Raw genomic sequence first — 21,674 nt, forward strand, 5'->3', positions numbered from 1 at the left:
CCCTTGTATCTCTGTGTGGCGACTTCTCACTACTCGTCAAGAGATGGCGCAACAAGTATTCTGAATCACGCTATCGAAGTTTCCTAAATATGTTGCATATATACAAGCTCCGAACTGAGACTGTTGGAGCACGGCCGCTCTCCGGGCATGATCACCTAGCCCGGCGGGAGATCTCCCTTTGACAAATCTGTTTACAATCTGCCTATGTTAAGGGTGGTCTCCCCCCTTTTACATGCACCAGTTTAGTTTCCAAATTTATGTACCTTGTAAATTTATGTACACCTGTAGTGTATGAGAAGTAATATGAAGGTTCTGTTGTTTCACGTGTACACGCCGCGAGCAATGGTATGGTGTGAGCAGGGCATGATCCCCCTCACTCTCCTGGAAGCTACGGTGTAAAACTGACGTGCGTGCGGTGTGTACAGCAATGAGCCGATATTCTAACAAGAGGTGAAACACAAACAGTACAGTACCTATGTGTATATGAGAAAATTAATGATCACTTGGTTTAATGTTGAAGGTAATATAATATACGTTACCTTACGTTTCAAACGTACCATAACGTTTTCAAAGAAGTTTTCTTATATAGGCATTAGGCATGCGACCACAATCTCACGAACCGGATGCGGTGAAGGTAGCAGGAATGCCTAGAAAATGGTTATTGCCCTATGCCTTCATTTGCCTTGAACAATTCTAGCTAATAATCGCCAGGAAATAGACTAGTAAAGTTAAATTCTTAGGTACGAGTAGTATTGATAAGAAAGGAAAAAACATTGCTTTGTCCAATGAGAGGGAGTATCTACCATACAAGATTGGTATGCCTGATGTCTAAGTAGATACGTTTAAAGTCAATCAAACCAAACTAACCTACCTAACCAAGCAGTGACTAAAGCCCGGGCTGTCAGTAAGGGGACCAAGTTTCGTATTAAAATTAATTATCACTTAATTAAACGAAGAAGGAAAACATCGTTAGAACATCAGCGCACCTGATTCTTACCTGATCTGTGGCGCTTTTTAAAATACATATTCTTGAATATGTAAGAATTATACTAAAACCAATTCGCAATCAATGTGGACTATGGGTCAGAGAAAATACCTATGTCCAGAATTGAACAGTACCCAATGGATAACGAACCCGCACTTAATTAGCTTTTTCATTGGTAATGGTTTTTAATATCAGAAGTTAGTAGAGCCTTTTTCTGCACCAGTTTCTGACTACGCAATGTTAAGCGCTGCTGTGTTCTGATTGAAAACTGTACGAGATACACAAATACCTATACCAGGGGTTCCCAAAGTGTGCGCCGCGGCGCCCTGGTGCGCCGTAGAAAGTAAAGAGGGGCGCCGTGAGTCGATCCTCTAATTATTGTACACCACAAATATTGGCGTTTTGGTTCACGTTGATTTGACTGAATAAATATCGTATTTAATTTTTGTTTTTTCTCAAGTCTTTCTTGTTGTTTTCTGTTTAAAGTATCTTATAATAACATATTGTACAATTTTAATATTGTGGTGCTTTAATTTTCGTTTAGATCAACCTAACGTAACTACTATTATTGTACCTATTTCTTTCGACTGTCTTCTTCAAATAATTAGCTAGGACAGGGCGCCGTGAAAAAATATTTAACTTGTAACTGCGCCGCGGGTTACAAAAGATTGGGAACCCCTGACCTATACTGTTCTGATTAAAGACTATTCATTATTAAGTAATAGACATACAATTATACTAGGCGGTCCCACTTTGTCCTTAGGCGTATATATTTTCTAACTAGGTGGAACTCCAATTCTATCCGGAGTTTATTACAATTGTTTTTGGATGGTATTGGCCACTGACACTCATGATTATTTGCTTCTATATTAAATAGATATCTGTTAAACAGTGACTTATTTACTAGCCACATGGTCATCTAAATTACAAAGATTAGATTATAAGATCGCGTAACATACATTTCTCATTGCACTGTTAGCAGGGGATTTCCACTCAAACGGATGTAATTTTTCTGTTATGTACCTACTGGTATTGTTAACTTTGTTTTTGAAGAGTAATTACTGTATATGACTGGTCAGAGTTTCGTATATAATGATGAAACAGTAGGTACCATTATATCATCAGTGTCGTCTATCTCTTTTGTATCTATTGGTTAAAAAGGTTAAAACATTACGAAGTACCAGCCTAAGGTGATGTAAAAATAGAATCGTTATTCCTAAGAAGAAAAGTTATAAAAATTAATGTCTTCCAAAATTTTGATCTATTTTCATGATAACTTTGAACATTTTGCTTCTACAATAAACGTTTAGGAAGAAATTTGTAGATAGTTCAATTTGAGTCTAATTGTTCTTATATGTTTTCTGTGGGACTAATACCACAGTAGAAATATGGATATATCCATATTTGTACTGTGCTAATACTTTGTTTTATAGAGCGCGAAAACGACCCCTTTTTCAAAATGGCGAGGGGATAAGAATTGCGACTCCACAAACTAGGACTTGGCGTCGCAGGAACCCTCCTTGACATCCAAAAATAAAAAAATGTATGTAAAATAAAAATCGGAAAGGTCTTAAGGATTCAAAACGGATTAAGGATTCAAAATTCTCTAATCAGTAGACTAAATCTAAGTAGACTTTGAAAATATCTATTACCGAAAAGATCTCTATCAGATAAGATGCATGGTCATTTAGAACATACATTAAATAAAAAATTCCCTGAAAACGACAATGGGGATTCCATAATAACGAATCATCCATTACCCATCAATACAGTTGACGTATGTATTTCGAGATGTTCTATGCCATGCCACACGATACTATCCCTTTGCACTCATGTTTTAAGGGCAAAAATTGCTTGGTTGTTCGTAATAGAATTGTTATTCAGAGCAATCAGTGCTCTACTTGAGCCAATCTAATCTGAATCATGTTAGCGTTTTGAAGTTTCCTCTCTAGATTGAGTCATGTTCAGGTAAAAAACACATTTTTCGAATTTAAGCGTGAAATCTACATAAACATGTCATTTATAATTTTTCGGATAAAAATTATATATTTGTTGCCGCGGATATCGCCCATCTTCGACTCCAAATCGGCAAAAGACCTAAGAATTGTATATCTATTTTTTAAATAAGTATTAACCTTTTTACTAAACCACTATTTATAAATAGTAGAAGATGAGGATTAGAAACAACATCCACCCATCCGCTCAACGGATAAAAAGTGTCTTCATCCCCTATTACACATATATTAAAACAACAATTTGTCTAATTTTAGTATGTGCTCTACTATTTTATAGAAAATACAGGTAATTTGTCGATAAAATTAACCACACTTTACAATACAGGTGACCAGACACCCTGTATACACGTACCTACATTCAAAAAAAAAATCCTTTGTGGTTTGACTCCGGCGGCACCACTGCCACACTTATTTCTGCCTCATAATAGCAGTGTGTTGCTGTGTTCTGGTTTGAAGGGTGTGGTAAGGGAGACATACTTTTCCGAGGCGGACCAGCTTAGTCGGCAGTAATTAGGGGTAGCAACATATCTGTGCCCGACCTCAGGTAGGAATATATAAACGTATCTGGGGTTGATTACAGATGTCCATGGGCGGCAGTAGTCACTTACCATCAGGGGAATTGCATGCTCGTCTGCTACTCCTATAATATCATTACATAAAATAATGTTATACAGCAGTTGGGTAAAAATATAAAAACCGTGTAAGTAATCTTTATCAGCAAATATTTTGTCAGTTCGTTTGCTTTATTAGTCATGCTTTTAACATTTCACTATGAGGCCGTAGTATGACGATTGCGTATCAAATATGTCAATATTTGTCATGACGAATACCTTATGAACGAATTTTACAGTTTAACATTATTATTTCCAAGAATATCATGAAGAATAAATAATTTTGTAGATTATATCATATTTGTCATAGCTAACATTGAACTTTTTGGTTTGTTTTTTACTGATTTACATATTAAATTATGTCATAGTACCCACTTATTTTAAATTACTATTTAGTATGGTAGGAGTGACTTTCAATTGCATAGCTATAGAGAGTAGCCGTAAAAAATCATTTCAGGAATTTCCCAGAAACGTTTAAACATGTTATTTAAAACCCTGTATAAAAAAGTGTATCATAAAACTAGTGATTATTTGACGGACAAAATTGGGTGGTCTGAAGTAGCTCCAAAGGTAAGGTGATATGGTGGTGGTGATATGTGTTTTTTTAATATGTATTTTATCGAGTTTCTTTGCCGCTTCTCCATAACGGAGAAGCGTCACGACACGTCACGTCAAGCGTTCTTCACCATGCGAAGTGGTGGTAATAAAAAATCTGCTTTGATATTTTCATTTCATGAAGATTAATTTTGCTATTACTACCATATACCAGCATAAAGTAGTAGAAGTTCTTCGTGATCAAAGCTTCATTATTTCGAGTACTTGCGTTTCGGTAGAAGAGTGTGAAAGCGGGCTGACTTGCGTATGAGGCGACGAAGTGGCAACGCGTCTGTAATCGACTCCAGGAATCTGATATGAAGATGAATACAGATGTTCACAAGTGGCAGTAAACACTTATCATTAAGTGGACATATCCTTCCATCAAAACGCAGAACTTCTCGTTAAAAATGGGATCTTTTTATAATATAGGATTTGATATTCCTAGCTGAGGTCACTCACATATGCGCCGCTGCCCCTGAGGACTGGCTGGAAAGCCTCAGAAAAGTTTATCTCCCTTATCACACCCTTCAAACCAGACCAAAGCACGGCTTAACGCTGCTGTTATGAGTCAGAATAGCTGTGGCGGTGGTGCTGCCAGGGTCGAACCATAAAGGGTTCTACCACCTTCAAAAGTCCGTCTATTAGGGGTGCCTCCCCGAACCATACTAACTTAATACCTTTATGTAGGTACATGTTTAGATGCATAATTAAGAGCAGCACGTTTGTTTGTCCTGTCAGTTTACGGTGTAATTGAACAAATGTGTTAACCATGACTTCAAATTGGACCCAGTCACGAACGTAACCGATAGACGTAAGTGGAGCCGATAATAACAGCGTATCTTTGGCCAGAGAATTAGCAAATGGACATCCAATCTAAATTGGATCTATGGAATAGAAAATGGGTCGGTTTTTTAGCTTTTATAGGTAACATAATTAGTAGTTATGAAGAATTGTATGAGAAGCTATATTGAGTTATATTCATGGGTCAAAAATGTGAATGACAATAATACTTCATCTAAATGTTAATAATTTGGAGCACCTACTCCGTATTACGAGTACCAATCCTTAATGGAACTAAAAACGTTAAACTAACTACTTAAAATAATACTTTATTTTATAAAATTTCTAGAGAGTACCAAAAAACACGAAAATATATGTCAATATTTCTTCGGAATATTCTCGATGTACTATTTGATTCCTGACACATTTAATTGACCACAGATCCAATGCAGAGAGTTTGAGGTCATAATAATTATAAATGAGACTCAATTGTGGAAGTGTGGCCGCCACGCCCACGCCTCCGTCTGACTTTTTATTACTCGAAGCATCAAATATGCAGTGCACCTGGTGTTAAGTACTCATAAGATAGGACTCACCAACTGTAAACCAGTGTAATGCAGTATAATAATTCAATACATGACGTTGCTGTCATATTATGAAATGATATAAAAAGCATGAAGGTAGCGCCACTGCAGTCACTCTGCAAAGAGTTCCAACTACATATAATTCAGGTTCAGCGATTATGGCAATAACATTTTACTCCTAATGTCCCCAATAATGAAAAGTAAACAGCATAAATGTTTTCAGAACTTATTGATTGCTTCAAAAGGTTATGTTGTATTTTCATATTGTCGGTTTAATGACCCAAGTGTTTATATCCTCTGTGTTGCTGTAAATATAGACAGGAAAATTAAATTCGCAAATTTTCTGCCGATTTCAGAGAATGATTCAATCGAATGCACAAATTTATAATGAACTAGCTGACCCGGCAAACGTTGTGTTGCCATATAAATTAAAAAAAAAATTTAGGGTTGTAGGTACTACCCCTAACATTTAGGGGGATGAAAAATAGATGTTGGCCGATTCTCATAGATACCGGATCAGCACAATCGGTCAAGCCGTTTCGGAGGAGTATGGCAACGAAAACTGTGACACGAGAATTTTATATATTAGATATAGCTACCTACTGTCTTTGTACAGGTATTTCAAATTTTGACTGTCTGTAAAAGTATTTACAGAAAAGTATGTTGTGGAAAGTGATGGTGACTATTTTATCATAAACATAGGTCTTTTACTGCAATTATTTTCTAATTATACCATTTTTAATTATTTTTATCAAATAATTACATGGGTTATCTTATCTTAGTATCTATAAGGTTTGATTAATTGGTAATTACACCTATTGTCTAATTAATATTGACAAATTTCAGTTCATATTAATGTAATATATATACTGTATATTATTATAGTAATTGTTTAATGCAAATTTGTACTCCTAAATTAAAATTAATTCCATTGTTGAGTTGGCATTCCTGAAATATCTATGTAGATAAAATAAAGTGTGTAGGGTGTGTTTATGAAAGGTATGTATTTACTATGGATAGAAAGGGATGATTGGATCTAATTATTTGGATCCAATTCCATTTTGATTATTTATACGAATTTGTGATAAGTGCTCTTAGTATATTTAAAGTCCTCGAAAAGTTAAATCAATAATGCATTATCATGTCGGATTTAATTAATGTAATTTTTAAAATTATTGTTACTAAAACCAATTGTAATGTAAGTACACAAAATACTTTTCTTCAACTATTCCAAATTCCACATTAACAATACCTCTTTGTTCGTTGTTTGATATTGATTGAATATTTATTAGATAACAGAATCACAGACATTATATAAATATGCTAATGATATTAATATATTCGGGTGATTTAAATTTCCGACTAAAACCAGTTTTATAATAGTAACCGGACATCACCGTTAGGGGACTTTACCTGGCAGCGGTCAACTTGCTAGTTAAACATTGAATCTTATTGCACTAGAATAAGAATTAGTATTGACAAAGTGACGGATGTATAGAGAAAGAATGTGTTCATCAAAGCAATTTAATGGCACAAAAAAATCATATCCGCAAAGTTCATCAACCGCGGGCTCCACAATATGAAAGCGTCCGTAGAACCGGATTGGCACATTCTCTTCTCAGAAGAGATTCACAGCACAACACTATTCTTCACCATTGTTCCTCAACGCATCACGAAGGTGAAGATGGAGTCGATGACGTCATCCAGCTCCTTGCTGAACGGCGACAGCTGGGCTTCGTACGACGGCATCGGCTTCTCCTTGCCGTCCACTTGGAGGTGGCAGTTCGGTCCAACCAGCGTCACTCTGTCGCCTTTCCAGCGCTTGGTGACTGTGACGAGACCTCCACTACCGACAAAGTTGATCGAACCGTAGTTATCTTTCACTTCCACGCGGCAATCGTTGCCTATCACTTCGATGTCTCCCTGATTGTTCGTCACTCGAACGATACAATTGTTCCCAATGACTTTCAGGCGGGTTTGGTTTGTCTCCATGGTCACCCTCTTCTTGTTGCCGAGAACTGAGTATTTCTTCATTTTGATTTTTATTTTTATAAATATTTCAGATTATTCAAGGCGCGTGTAGCTTCAGCGAGCGTTAGCGTGAGAATGGTTTGAACTTAGAACACGGCTGGTATATAAGCCGCCCGGTGCGCACGCGACGCGATAAGGAATCCCCTCGCGATGCGTCACTCATTCATTCAAGCGCCGAAGCAATAGCTGTGATTTCGTTTTACACGGAAATTAAGCTTCGTCTATTATAGTTATTCCCCCGAATTTGACAGAGGTGAATTACTCTTTAATGGCCTTTATAAAACCCTTGTTATGATTGCGAGAAACAGGTTTTCCGCCATATTTGTTTTGATGTTTTATAATATTTGCAGTTTTGTAAACACTTGATATTGCATATTCAGTTATCACATATTTGTATCACGTTTCTGAGAATTTATTAATTCATTGTTTATAATAATAGTATAATCAACTGATATAGGTTGTGAATGGTTTTATAACGGAAACTTTAACAGCGGGGTTTAACCGAATGGATAGAAAGCCGAGAAAGGTTCAAGTTAATAGTTTTTTCATGTCTTATACTAGATTTTAACCGTGACTTCGTTCTTATAGTTATAAATTACGTGAGTGGTTGTCATGTGGCCAGTTAAAGTAAATAAGATTGTAAAAATCATTCTACTAATCAAAATCATTCTACATGAAAAAATACTTAGATATGCCCAGCTTGATCGGTTAAACGGTTTTGAAGTTTAACTGTTTCATAAGTTAGTACCAATATATACTGCTTACACTGGAATAATGATCGTAAAACATCATATAATCTAGAATTAGTAAGTAGACAGGTATATGTAGGTACCGTTTGAAAAAAATAGGGCTATAGAATTATACTCCGGGCTTCATCAAGATTTAATAAAAAACTTTTAATTGACGATAATTTACTTTTCTTAGGCCCGCGCCAGACATAGCACAGACATTTGAACACTTATTTGAACACATGTAAAGCACAGGTATTTGAGTATTTGTTCAAAGCTTGTTTCAAATGTCTGGCGCCGGGGTCACATGTGTTCAAATGATTCTGCTATGTCTGGCACCGGCCTTAGAACAATTTATTACCAATTGGTACTAAGTCCTGTACACTTTTTAACTTATGTATCGTGAACTGCAAATGTGTTCCTACCTAAATCTAAACCGTATAATGATGCTTCGCAAAAAACAAAGCATTTTAAAATATGTTTGTGTATTTTAAATGTGTTTCAAAGGACAATTGCTTTTAAATTAGCTTTAAATTGACGGAAGAATGTCATTAGTTGTATGTTATGTAAATGTCGTCATTATAAATATTATAATTATTTTTTCGTATCTTATTGTTCGCGTCTGAGTGACAATTATTATACTTTAGAACAGAATCATCTTCATTATTGTTTTACTGTGAAAATACGTAAGCATTATTTTTAATGAAGACGTATTAGAATATGGTCACATGTTTTAATGATGCAGGAAAACAGTGTAAGGAAACTTCTTGTAATAACATTCTTAGCTCATTATTAATTATCTATCTATCTTATGTTTTGCCTACAAAACTTTGTCATTTGGTAGAGTCACAAACACAATAGATTATAGTTAATTTCACAGAGTTCAACAAATATATAATTATGCGTAATTGGGACCTAAATATCGCTATTACGTACTTTATCTAAACAAATATAAAATATATGCCTACTTATGAAGATAAGAAGAGATATTTAGATATAGTTGAAAGTAACCATAGTCTAAAATAATGAAATATGGTCTCTACCGCTAGAGTCAGGATAACAATAAGGCAATAACCTCTTTTTAGAAAACTTTGATAGTAGTGATACAAAATTTCCTTTTTGGTAGAGCTATTCGTGGTTCGGTGTACCAGTACACCGACATACTGACAAATTGCTGCATCGTAACAGTGGTGTAAGTTGCTGTGTAGTACAGCTTTAATGGTGTGATAATACTCGTAGTGGTAATACTAGTGGTTGGTGTGATACTAATACCAGACCCAACTACCCTCAGGGATAGTAACGTATATGTAGCCAATCTTAGGTAGGAATCTAATCTTATCTGGAGTTGATTACAGATGTCCATGGGCGGCAGTAGCGACTAACCATGTCTACTGCTCCTATAATATAAAAACCCACTTAAAAGACGGACAACACGCTCATATGTAACTTTAAGTTCATATAGGTATACTATGTATAACGATATACATAATATATTGTTTAATTCCACAACTTCCTTTAATTAAATACAATCCGTCACGCATTTTTCCTCTTATTTATTCTCGTGTAGAACGGTAAATAACTCTAAATGGGAAGAACACATTACTCAGTAGTTATTTAACATAATGTAATGTGACTGACAAATTTGGATTGACAGGAAATAAATATAATTTGCATAATGTATTAGTTTAACGCCCGTTATTAATAAGTAATCTATCGAACGTCTGTCCACTGACAATCGACATTTGTTATTTTTAAAGGCAGTTGTCTCATTTTTATTAGTTATAAGTTCTTATTGTCTAAAAATAAAAGTGGTTTCATAGGTAGTAGGGCTCCCCACGACGGGCACAAGAGGTTCGAATGATGTTCTGAATGATTTTTCACAGAAATAATTACTAGGACTAAGTTGGAACGCCTCGGATAAATATGTCTCCTTTGCCACTTCCTTCAACACGGAACACACCTGCGCTTAACAGTGCTGTTATTAGGTGTTAGGTGGAAATGGGTATGGCGCTTCCTCCGGAGTCGAACCACAAAGGTTTCTGCCACCTTCAAACGTACATAAATGATTTCTAGAATATATTATATTAATATCATCTATTATCCAAATGCCCGGTCATCTGTGGTTAATAAACTCATAAAAATACCATAAACCGATAGTGTAAATAGTGATAAACCATATAACAAATATAGAGTCATAAATATTTAAATTATATAAAACATCAACATGAATGTATAAATTACATTTAAATGTTTAGACTGCTGATGAAAATAATCCATAATGTACCTATACCCACTATAATAATTATATTTATGAATCTATATCTTATATATAAAATTCTCGTGTCACTAGATTAGTTACGGTAACTAGACTCCTCCGAGACGGCTTTACCGATTTTCACCAAATTTTATATGCATATTCAGTAGGTCTGAGAATCGGCTACTATCTATTTTTCATACCCCTAAGTGATAAGGGTCGTTGACCCTTAACATTTTTTTATTTATATGGCAACACAACGGTTGCCGGGTCAGCTAGTACATAAAATGTTCATTATAATCAATATTACTTGTATCTATCTGTGTTCAAACATGAAGCAATAATCATCTAAACAATTATAATCGGAGTTATTGCACCAGACCGGAATTATTACAATAAGGATAAAATAAACACGCCCACAATTTAGACGAATCCAACGACACCTCATGTTAAAATGCGTCAAGCCACTAGGGCTACAGGGGCCCCACTACCATCTCTTAAAACAACATTATTTTAATCATACATTAAAATTTCGTACCACGACCTCGTTAAAGTAGGATCGTTTTTGTAATATACAATAAGCAATTTTGAATGATGTGGTCGAAATTATCCATTCTTTTTTTTGGCAGTAAATTTATTTTTTAAGCGAATTATGACAATTTCAAATGGTTTATACAATGGATAAGCGAAAATGAATAAGAGTTTAAGTTTACATCGCTCAACAGGAATAAAACAAAACTGTTTTAAGGAGGTCGCGGTACGAAACAAAATAATGTTGATGCAATATTGAAAGAAACCTTTCTCGAACTATGATTGTTTTTAAAAGATGGTGGTAGGGCCCCAGGACTCTTCAAAGAATGAGACATACAAAAGTACATACGTTAAAAACATTATCCATCATAATCCGGTAAAGAATGTTTTATATAAAAACCTCTTCTACAACAGTTATATAAATACAATATTAGAATGTAAACACGGATACAGTTATAACATCGTGTTAAAGACCTTGTGTTCAAGTCTCTAGGATATGGGCGTACCTATTATGTAATGTGCGCTCCAAAAACAGTGTTGCTATTTAAAAATAAAAATCCCCGAATTAAGGCCGGCTGTGACTGACCTTTGAAAGTGTTAAGTAACCGTGATTAAGTCATTTTAACTCCATTCACAAGTTCAGAATGTTTGGTATTATAACTTGAGTTTGTATGACTATTGTTTCTATTTTCTTATGGTACTGTACAGAGTAAATTCGAGTAAAATGTTGACAGACTAAAAAAGTTACATTTTATAATTTATCTAGCGATATACAAACCCAATTTAGATAAAAGATTACATCCTCTTATAATTGGGATAATCGTAATTAACTGCATCATGAAGGAGAATAAGCCATCAATCATCTTTGGGAAAGACTTAGGCTCCACCATGCAGGCCAAGCACTTTGGAGTTAACACCTATGAGAACTTCTTTAAGAACTCTCAGACAGGTCCAATATTTCCTTTATCTTTGAGACAGGTATATTTCTTTTAACTCACAGGCTTGTACATGTCTTTTACCTCTAACGCATGTACCTACATTTCTTTAACTTTCATACATATTATGCATTTCTTGAATTTTTTAGACATTTACTTATTCAATACATTTTCTTATATCGCATAAGCATCGATCGTATCGCATCAATTTATCAAGGCTCTAAGAATAAATACTCATAATACGATATCTTAACAGGCTTGTAAACTAAGCAATCTCGTTCACCTTTGTTTTTCCTCATTCGAATATATTTCCTCGGCTACTTCCTATTCTTATCAATTTCCTACTATTGTATCTACTTAAATATTTTCTTGGAAATAGCAATGCGTGAGCAATGAAAGATTAGGCACACGTGTAATTTGGTAAATTGTATTACACTGTTTGATATCAATGGTTGATTCATTTTTGTGTCAACATCAAAATGCATTAGCTACCCGTTTTAAAATTGATAATTTTACTTTCTGTACTCATAGCCTACTTATATTTTTTTATACATATTTTGCAATGTTAAAGATATTACAACTACGCCTCCTCTTAACGTAAAGCAGTTCTTCCCTTACAGTGGAATTCCCTTCCCCTCATTGTGAATGTCAGTCGACTTATAATGCATCTGTTATTCTTTCCTTTACTACTTCCATCTATTTACTCCAAATATTAATGGGCGGGTGCACGCCCAGATCAGAAATATATTTTTTTTATTTACATTTTTGCCTGACCAAATCTAAACAATCTTTTGCATATAGGCTAACTGCAGTAGTCATAATTTATTATAATAACATCGACCAATACCCTATTGTTGGTTTTTCCTTGTAATTAAAACGATTATAATATATTTTAAACTACTTCCTTCCTCAATACTTGTTTAGATAGTTCCTGTTATAATCAGATTACTAATATTTCTTTTATCTTTTCAGCGTAACAAACATTAAGTAGTAGTAGTATGCCAATAATCCGAAATTCGAAGGCATGTACCTCTGCTTTTAATTTTTTCATAACATTGAACTAGCAAGCTTTTTGCTCAGATCATCTGATGATATGTGGCTACTCTCGTCCACGGACGTCTGATAAGGTAAGAGTCCTAATTGAGATCGACTTTGCTACTCCTCAGTATACAATTGGAACGCCTCGGAAAATAATATCTCCCATCAAACCAGAACAGCTCTAATATTAGACAGAAATATGTGTGGCAGTGACATTTGCAGGCCCAAGAAATCTATAAAATTCTTAAAGTACAAGAAATCCACGTCACAGCGTTGCAAACTACATAAGTCCTACTCATTTCAAGAGAAAATATCCAGCAGGTGACAGTAGGGATTATTTAATTTTCAGAAATCTTGCTCTACTTCTTAAATAGCATTGTCACTAAATCTGCGTCAACATTGGTTACACATAAACACACATTACGTATCAAAATTATGCTGAAGTTTTGATATCAGACACGTAATATCGTTTTACCCTAACGTGACATTTTTGTAAGACCATGATTCATGATTCACAAGCAACTCTTACCAAATTGATATAATCGGTCGACGAAAGGTGAGTCATATGCACACATAGTTGCGCAGACGCATGGGCTGGTTATTTGGGCAAAGATTAAAGAATTGGTGGGACAGTAGAACCTGCCATCATGTGCCTAATAAAATAAACATTTCTTAATAGTATTTTAATACGATTTTTTGGGTAACAAATATAAAGAAAGATTTGGTAAGATGTATATTGAAGGCATTAAAAATACGTAAACCTGCAAAACCACATCTAATTCTGCTTTATAATTGCAACATTATGTATTGTTGTTTTCTAATTTAAAGAGTGTACAGGACCACACCTATTTCTTGTAATGGCAATGTTAACTGTTGTGTAGGTACCTACTAATTTGAAGACACTTAAGTACATGAAGCATATTAGTCCTATAGGGTTAGGCGATAGCCATGCGTCTGGCTGACCTCAAGTAGTATTTAAATTTAGTTTGGGTTAGGTTGATTACAGGGACAGTATTTACTCACTGTCTGGATAGTATGCGTGACTGCATGTCTGCATAAGTATTTGACCGCATACGTCTACAAAAAAAATATTACTAAAACCGTTCACCCTACGAGTAACCTAGTCTCGTCTGTTCTATTTCTAGTCATTGAGCGTGGCGAATTGAATGAAATGCGCGTCCGTTCGTGCTGAGGAAAAAAGTCGTGACTCATGCGTAGGCGCAGACCCGTTCCTCAAAGTAAAAAGAGGAAACTCGGGTCCCGAGAAAACTGTTTTTATTTGTGGGATGCCGCAATAGATAGGATACCATTTATGTAACATAGTAATTACCTGATCCAAATTTGGTTTGAACGTTCTAGGTTCTTAGTCATCAGGTGTATTTAGAACTTTAATTTATTAAGAAAACAAGCTTGAAGTTTGTTGCATAATAAATGATTACTGTTTTAAAGTTAAATATCTGTCCTTCCTTCCTTCAGTCGTTCACTCACAGCTGAGCATCGTGATGACCAGCCTCGGTCTTTTTTCGTACGAGCTCCCGCCAATTGTGGCGGTCGGTGGCATAGTGCAAGGCGTCGTTAGCCTTGGCATCCAGTTGCTCGAATATCTTATCCGACCTCTCCAGGCCCCGCTCCCTAGGTCTCTTGCCTTCGACCTTTCCAGTTATGATTAGTTTCTCCAAGTTGTAGTTGTCAAAGATCTGTAAGCAACGCCAAATAGCACTTTCTTTACCTTACAACGCCAAAATATCAGAACCGGCTAATTTACATATGGCGACCATTTTAGTCCTCAGGATATCAACGCATTTATCGGCTTCAGGTAGAACACTTCTTATATATAAAGTTGGTCACAGATGACCATGGACAGCAGTATCTTGCCATCAGGCAAACTACATACTCGTTTGGTACTACAACCATATCAAAAGAAACACATCAGCATTTGACGCTACTTAACAATGTTTTAATAAACTTAATAACTAGTAAGTAATTCACAATAAGTGACATTAATCATACATGTAATGAGTAATCTTTATGTTGATTAATCTGATATATATTTTGCTTAATGATGATAATATAATTAGTAATCAAGAATGCCCTGCTGATACAGCAATGTTGTTCTCACTGTAGATGCATATTATAGAAATAACGGTCGTTATTAAAAATCAATCTATCCAATGTCTTGTCTCTCAAAGATCGAGATTTGATAATAGGTTCCTACTAGAAATTGTTATTTTCAAAATCTGGTAGGGAAAACAGATAGATTGACTATTAATGACGAGTGTGTTAGACAGATCGTTTTTAAGCCTTAAGTATATTATTTTAAGGTAACTCTACTTACTTGTTACATAAAGTTATGTTAGTAAAATTTAAGAACTTTGAAAAGTTGAAGAAATAATATGGCTCATGGTGCAGTTCTCCGTTTCCGTTGAAAGAGGCAGATGTACCTACGTACCTGGCGACCATGTTAGTCCTCGGGAGTAGTAGCACATTAATGGTCGGCTTCATATAGAACGCTTCTTCTATGGAGTTGGTCACTGGGAGTCCATAAGCGGCAGTGACCATTTCCATCATGCAGACTGAAAGAACGTTTAGTAATTCGCATAAAAATTAAGCAGTATCAAGCGCCACCGTGTTCCTATTTCAAGGGTATTGTAAAGAACTAAAATGAAGCGTGACTTATAAATCAATCATAATTATTATGAATCTTTAGGCTCATTAATACGCTTTTTTTAAGACTTATCTTTACACTTGATTACATATGTCCATTGAGAAGTGACCACGTATAATAATTAGTACGAGCGCATACTCTTTGTTAAGTTTTGTGTACAGGAAAATGTGTGCGAAGAAATGGTCTAAAAATAAAAGATCAAGAAACACAATTTAGTTTTTATCGGAAAAGTATTCGTGTTTTATTCGGATAAGCATGACAGTATGCGGAAATTTAGATTTTCGGCAAACGAAATTGGGTGACACAACTAAAATAAACAGTTTGTTCTGTTACTCGCGGATAAAAATATCTACAGAGTCATAGATCGCTTTATATTTATTTTTTCTTTTCGAACGTAGTTACTAATACTTTCGGAATATCAATGACTAGTCTTCCACGCTTTTCTTACTAAACGTTTAGGGGACCTGTTTTATGTCCCATTGCTGGGAATTGGGCTATGCACATTACTAGTTAAAGGCTTTTTTAAAGATAAATGTAGCAAATGAGCATAGGTCATCTCTAATCAAGCCCAGATAGGATTAGATATTCATACCTGAGGTCGACCACAGTTGCGCCGCTACACCTGTGGACTAAGCTGGAACACCTCGGAAAAGTATGTCTTCCTTGCCACACCCTTTAAACTAGAACACAGCAGCGCTTAATACTGCTGTTAATAGGCAGAAATACGTCTGGTAGTGGTGCCACCGGAGTTGAACTATGGAGAATTCTACCATCTTTTAACCCCAGATAATATTGAGAGCCCCTGTGGTCGGCCATAGATGCTTAACCCGTTAGGATTATGTCAAACGCCTCTGACAAGTATTATCTCCCTGACCATACCCCCAAACAGAAACTTACTACACCTTAACACTTTTATTATTAGGCAGAAGGTATGGCGGTGTTGTTCCGGAGTCGAATCATATAGGGTGTCCCAACTAAGAATAGGAGGACACGGGGTTACGTGGGATTTTTAACGCGCTAAAACCCCCCCGGTGGACATCCTCACCGCTGCGAAGAAGACTCCGGGATCTCCAACGGACCGCAACCGGAGTCCTCTGAACGTGTTGCACCATCAGGCTCCGCCCAAGTGAGTCCAGGCGCTCTCCACACCGTCTGGTGTTTACGGTATGCGACCTACCGCATGCCGCCGACATACCGCCGCCCTTCCCGGGGTCGCTTGCTGGACGGTTCGAGCTCCCACTCCTAACGTCCGCAACCCCGGAAGCCCCATTTTAGTCGCCTGCTACGACAGGCAAGTGATACCGTAGATACCGTCTTGATACTACAGGGACAAAGAATATGAGTCCTACCAACATCGATCTCACACGGGTTATTACCTCACCTAGTCTCCTTTGCAGTTGCAGACAATAATGCGTTCATGATAAGTAGTAATATAATACGAGTATATTCCTAATAATTATTTCTTGTCCACAACTTTATATTCGTAGTCACCATATAAATTACGTACTCGTATATGTATAGGTAAATAACCTATACAGTTATTTCTGCCAGTTGTATTGACTGGTATACAAGTGACTGTTTATGTATTAAGTACATTACAACATTCAATGTTTATATCCTAGGTATTTTATCAGGGTTACCTATGTATTAATTGCCTATTATCTAACTCTACATTGTAACGGTAAAAACCCCTATAAATGATGAAACTACTAAATTAGCAACCTTAAATATAAACAGATGTTCATAATGTAATAAGTAACTTTCAAAGGCGCTAGTACCGTTGGTAAATCAGTCACCACTTAGGGTCCGTTCACACAGACCGGCTCGGAGAGAGCAAATTTTTATCACGTTGGAAACAGAGTTTTGAGTACCTACTTGTATTAAGGTTTATTTTTGCATGAATCTCTTATTCCTGTTACGCTCTGCTGTTTAGAAAGAATGATCTTTATTCATCGAAGTCTCCCTACTCTATTTCTTGTTCCAGATATCCATGAGCCGCAAACTACTTACCAAATACGAGTATTAGGTAAATTGCATACGTACCTATTTTCTACTACATTTCCATAAAAGCAAAAAAAAAATTCACAAATCTAAGCTGTTTACAATCACCTGTTAAATAATAGGCAGATACGCTTTAACTACCTATTTTGTTTAATTTTACAACATTTAGGTATTATACTTATGTCTAGACGTCGATGACACCTTTTGATTAAAGGACATTTGAAATCAAAATATAATTTAAACTCTGCGCCATTTTATTTAGTTTCAAATTGGATCGATTTCACTAACATACTTGAATGTTATTGGTGACTTTGAAGAGGTGGTAAAGTTCTGATAAATGTTAGGTTCTTTCCGGGCTTCAATAACCCTTCATCATAATCATTGGAGGATAAGACAAGTTATCACTCATTTAATCATGTCTCACTGCATGTGATAAATTACCTGGTAACTTCCTTGATATAAAGATAATAGGGTCAAGATATAGGGTTATAAGTGGTATTTAAACAAAGATCCTTATTGTGATACTCATTGTGATATTTGCCAGAGTAGTCATCGTCAATTCATTATGGTCTCACTGCTGGGTCCACTAGGTCTCGGATTAAGCATTTAACCGCACGGACCAAGTGAAAATTGTTAAACTTACACACTTTGAGATTTCTTTCATAAAAAGTTTCAGGTTTGTTAGATTCCTTATGATGTTTTTCTTCGTCGTTAGCAAGTGATAATTAATGTTCAATTCGAATCTAGGGTCATCGGCTAAAAGGACGAGTTTTAACCACTAGGCTATAAAAGTTTCGGCAAAGTAGAGCTAGCCCGAAAAACTGAAAATGAACTTGACAGTTTGACATTAACATATTGAATAAAGCAAAAAATATTTTAATAAACTGTCCGTCGCCACCTTACATCTTGTTTCGATGTATTAGGTAGTAAACAGATTGTCCTTGTAGTTCCGGGACTAGAATAGGGCTACGGTATCCCCTGAATTACCCTGCCTGTCGTAAGAGGCGACTAAAAGGGGGCTTCCGGGGTTGCGGGCGGCAAGAGAGGGAGCTCGAACCGTCCAGTTAGCCACCCCGGGAAGGATGGCGGTATGTGTGGTCGCATATCGTCGTAATCCCCAGATGTTGTGGGAGGAGCGAAAGCTCCCCCAGGGCAGAGCCCAAACGGGACATCACGCTTGGAGGACTCCGGTTCTGTTCCGTCGGAAATCCCGGAGTTCTCCAACAAGAACTGAGGACGGCCACATTGGGTTTAGTGCGGTAAAAATTCCACATAACCCGGCGTCGCTCCCACGTTGTCGGGTACCTGTTGAAAATTTCCCCCTCGAAAAGAAAAAAAAGGTAGTAAACAGCTGGACACCCAAAATATATTATACATAACAGCAGCGTAAACATAACAGTTGGTCCCTACCTACACAAATTCGAAAAAGTTGGTTCTTCATACTATGTTAAATCGCGAAGCGATCTCCTTACCAAGAGTAAAACAAATGAAGCTAAGATTACCATCATAACATAGTTCTACCATGGTTCTACCTACTACCTTATTTTAGAAGTATCTTCCTTGATGACTTAGAAAAAAAACTGAATTAATTATAGAAATTGCTTAAGACTGAAAATAAAAAAGAATTTAAATGCGTAGATTCCGATGAGACAGTAAATAATGCCTACAAGATAAGGGCGAGACGTCTGCCGTTACTTTAGGTAGGTACCTACCAAAAGAGGTCTTACTGATCCACGGGGAGTCCCCGAATTTTTAAAAATACATTTTATTGCAAAAAATTGATTGCATGGAAATTCTTTGTTTACGTAATGCCACAGATTATACCTACTATCAATGTTTAAGTTAGACGCCTCTGTCAGATCAATTAAAGGCTGATTTGTACACCTTTTGAGTTATCATGAGTATGAGTATGTCTTGCTGTGCTCAGGGTTAGGTAGGGCAAGGGAGATACTAACTACACATGAGAAGTATATCTTACCGCCTTAGCTAACTAAGTAACTACATTTATAAATAGTGATTGGCGGTTTGGCAATTATCTCGAAGACGCATCGTGTTTTAGCAACTTGATGGGGTGCGATCGCGATATCGTAAACATGCAATTTAACAATTCATCTGCATCGTGCCTTCCCGTTCAGTTTCGTCCCGCTGTCCAAAGCGTTTGAAACTAGATACGACAAGCACTGTGCGGGGTTGTAGCTTCATGACTGCTAGCTTCTAAGAAGCAGTTAACCCGTCAGTCGTCGATACTACCAAAAGCACGTATGCTCGTATGCAGAAACGCTTCAGTGGACAACGCCCGGCAAAACTCCAAATCTGTTTATGGTTGATTATGTTCATGAAAAGCTGTTCCTAATCATCAGATAGATTATATTATACAGGTACTAATTTGGTATAAAGTTAAGCAATGTCTAGCGCGGTCGTCACTAGTAACTAGATTTCACGCGTTCTTCCTTTCTTCAGAATTTGCTTTGAACGGTCCTTAATGTAAACATCATAATAGTAGTCAAGTTCGAAGCGACTATGGGCTTATGGGTACTAAAACATTTACCACTTTACCGACATCAATTAACCACCAACCCGTTCTTACCTTCCTACACCAATCCACATTGAAGCAGCACATGTTTCAGGTTTGCCTCAGTTGTGAGTGAACCATACCCAGCAGTGAGTCATAGTAAACCAAATCAAAACAAAGCATTCGGGCGTGGCAAACGTGCAAATCACATATTACTTCATTCAGTATGACGTTCGATGTTAAAAGTGACTTATCAAAGGAATTCCCTCAAGATAATAAAGGAATCAGATAAGAGATAATAATCGAAAGGTTATGAATGTAAATTAATGACTCAGAATTAGGAGAGCCATAAGTTAAATAAATAATCCAGGACAAATAGAGAAAGGTAAAGATATCTGAAGTGCAAATAAATGAAAGAAATGCCTATTCTTAGGAAAGTAAAATCGAATGGACCTCAATTAGATATGTAATGCAAGCCTGGGACACAAAAGGTTGCCTAATAAAGTTAAAAATTCAGTAAAGGAGGATCTTTTTAAATTTATTCGCCATGCTATTTTACTAGTTATACTTAATGCTTGCGTACACTTAATAACAAACAATTATTATAAAAAGGAAAACCGGTTCCTTTAAAATAAATTATTTACTGAAAAGGGATGTAATGTAACCTATGTCATTCCCACAATTCAGACGAATCCACCGACAACTCATATGTTAAAATCCGTCAATCAATTTACGCTGTAGGTACAAGACAACACACATACGTGGCAAGAAAGAATCAATACATGGGTATAGGTAACCTACCCACATACATTGGAAAAACATTATCTACCCTCCTCGGTCGGGTAAATTCTTGTTGTGTACTATTTTTATCGCCATTGGATTAATTTTACTTCATAATCCATTCCAAAGCTTTGCATAATTTATCGGTTCGAGTTTTCCGTTAAATTGCACCGAGGGTCATTAAGGAAGCAACACAACAAGAACAAGGAAACTGTTATTATTTTGCGTGTCCAGATAATAGAAAGAACCTACGGATAATTAGAGGAATTTGTCGTAAGTGGCCTTATCGGGCCTACTTGACAATACTTGTCCTTATCTCTTGACGCACATAATGTCGTAATTATTGATTGTATATTTTAACATTGCGTTTAAGTAACGTACCTTTGTTTTTGTTATCGTTAGTAACAAAATATTTTTTGCATAAATCTTTTGTCCTAAGAACTTTTTTGTGGTTCGACTACATTTACAATAATATGAATGCTAAAAAACCTAGCCAAAAATATCTTATGTAAAAGGAAAAAGCAGTGATAATCAGACGACAGTGGTTAAAACTACGTCTCTCGATCAACGGGTCTGAAGATCAAATCCCAAGCATGCATCAAAGTTATATGCATATTCGAATTTAAT

At 36.1% G+C, this 21,674-nt stretch overlaps 1 protein-coding gene across 1 annotated transcript; it reads right to left on the reverse strand.

Annotated features, from left to right (window-relative positions):
* Positions 1-7,082: 7,082 nt before the first annotated feature.
* Positions 7,083-7,672, reverse strand: LOC140748036 (uncharacterized). The gene has a single exon (XM_073080718.1). It carries the CDS (start codon positions 7,604-7,606, stop codon positions 7,235-7,237), a length of 372 nt encoding a protein of 123 aa, XP_072936819.1. The 5' UTR covers positions 7,607-7,672; the 3' UTR covers positions 7,083-7,234.
* Between the last annotated feature and the right edge of the window lie 14,002 nt (positions 7,673-21,674).

This window comes from Epargyreus clarus, unplaced genomic scaffold (genome assembly GCF_041222505.1).
Source record: "Epargyreus clarus isolate Ecla_fem2 unplaced genomic scaffold, WU_Ecla_fem_2.2 ptg000015l, whole genome shotgun sequence".
In the NCBI taxonomy this organism is placed as follows: domain Eukaryota; kingdom Metazoa; phylum Arthropoda; class Insecta; order Lepidoptera; family Hesperiidae; genus Epargyreus; species Epargyreus clarus.

Excerpts from the sequence above, each read along its gene's own strand:
- LOC140748036 (XM_073080718.1), bottom strand. The coding sequence starts at position 7,606 with ATGAAGAAATACTCAGTTCTCGGCAACAAGAAGAGGGTGACCATGGAG.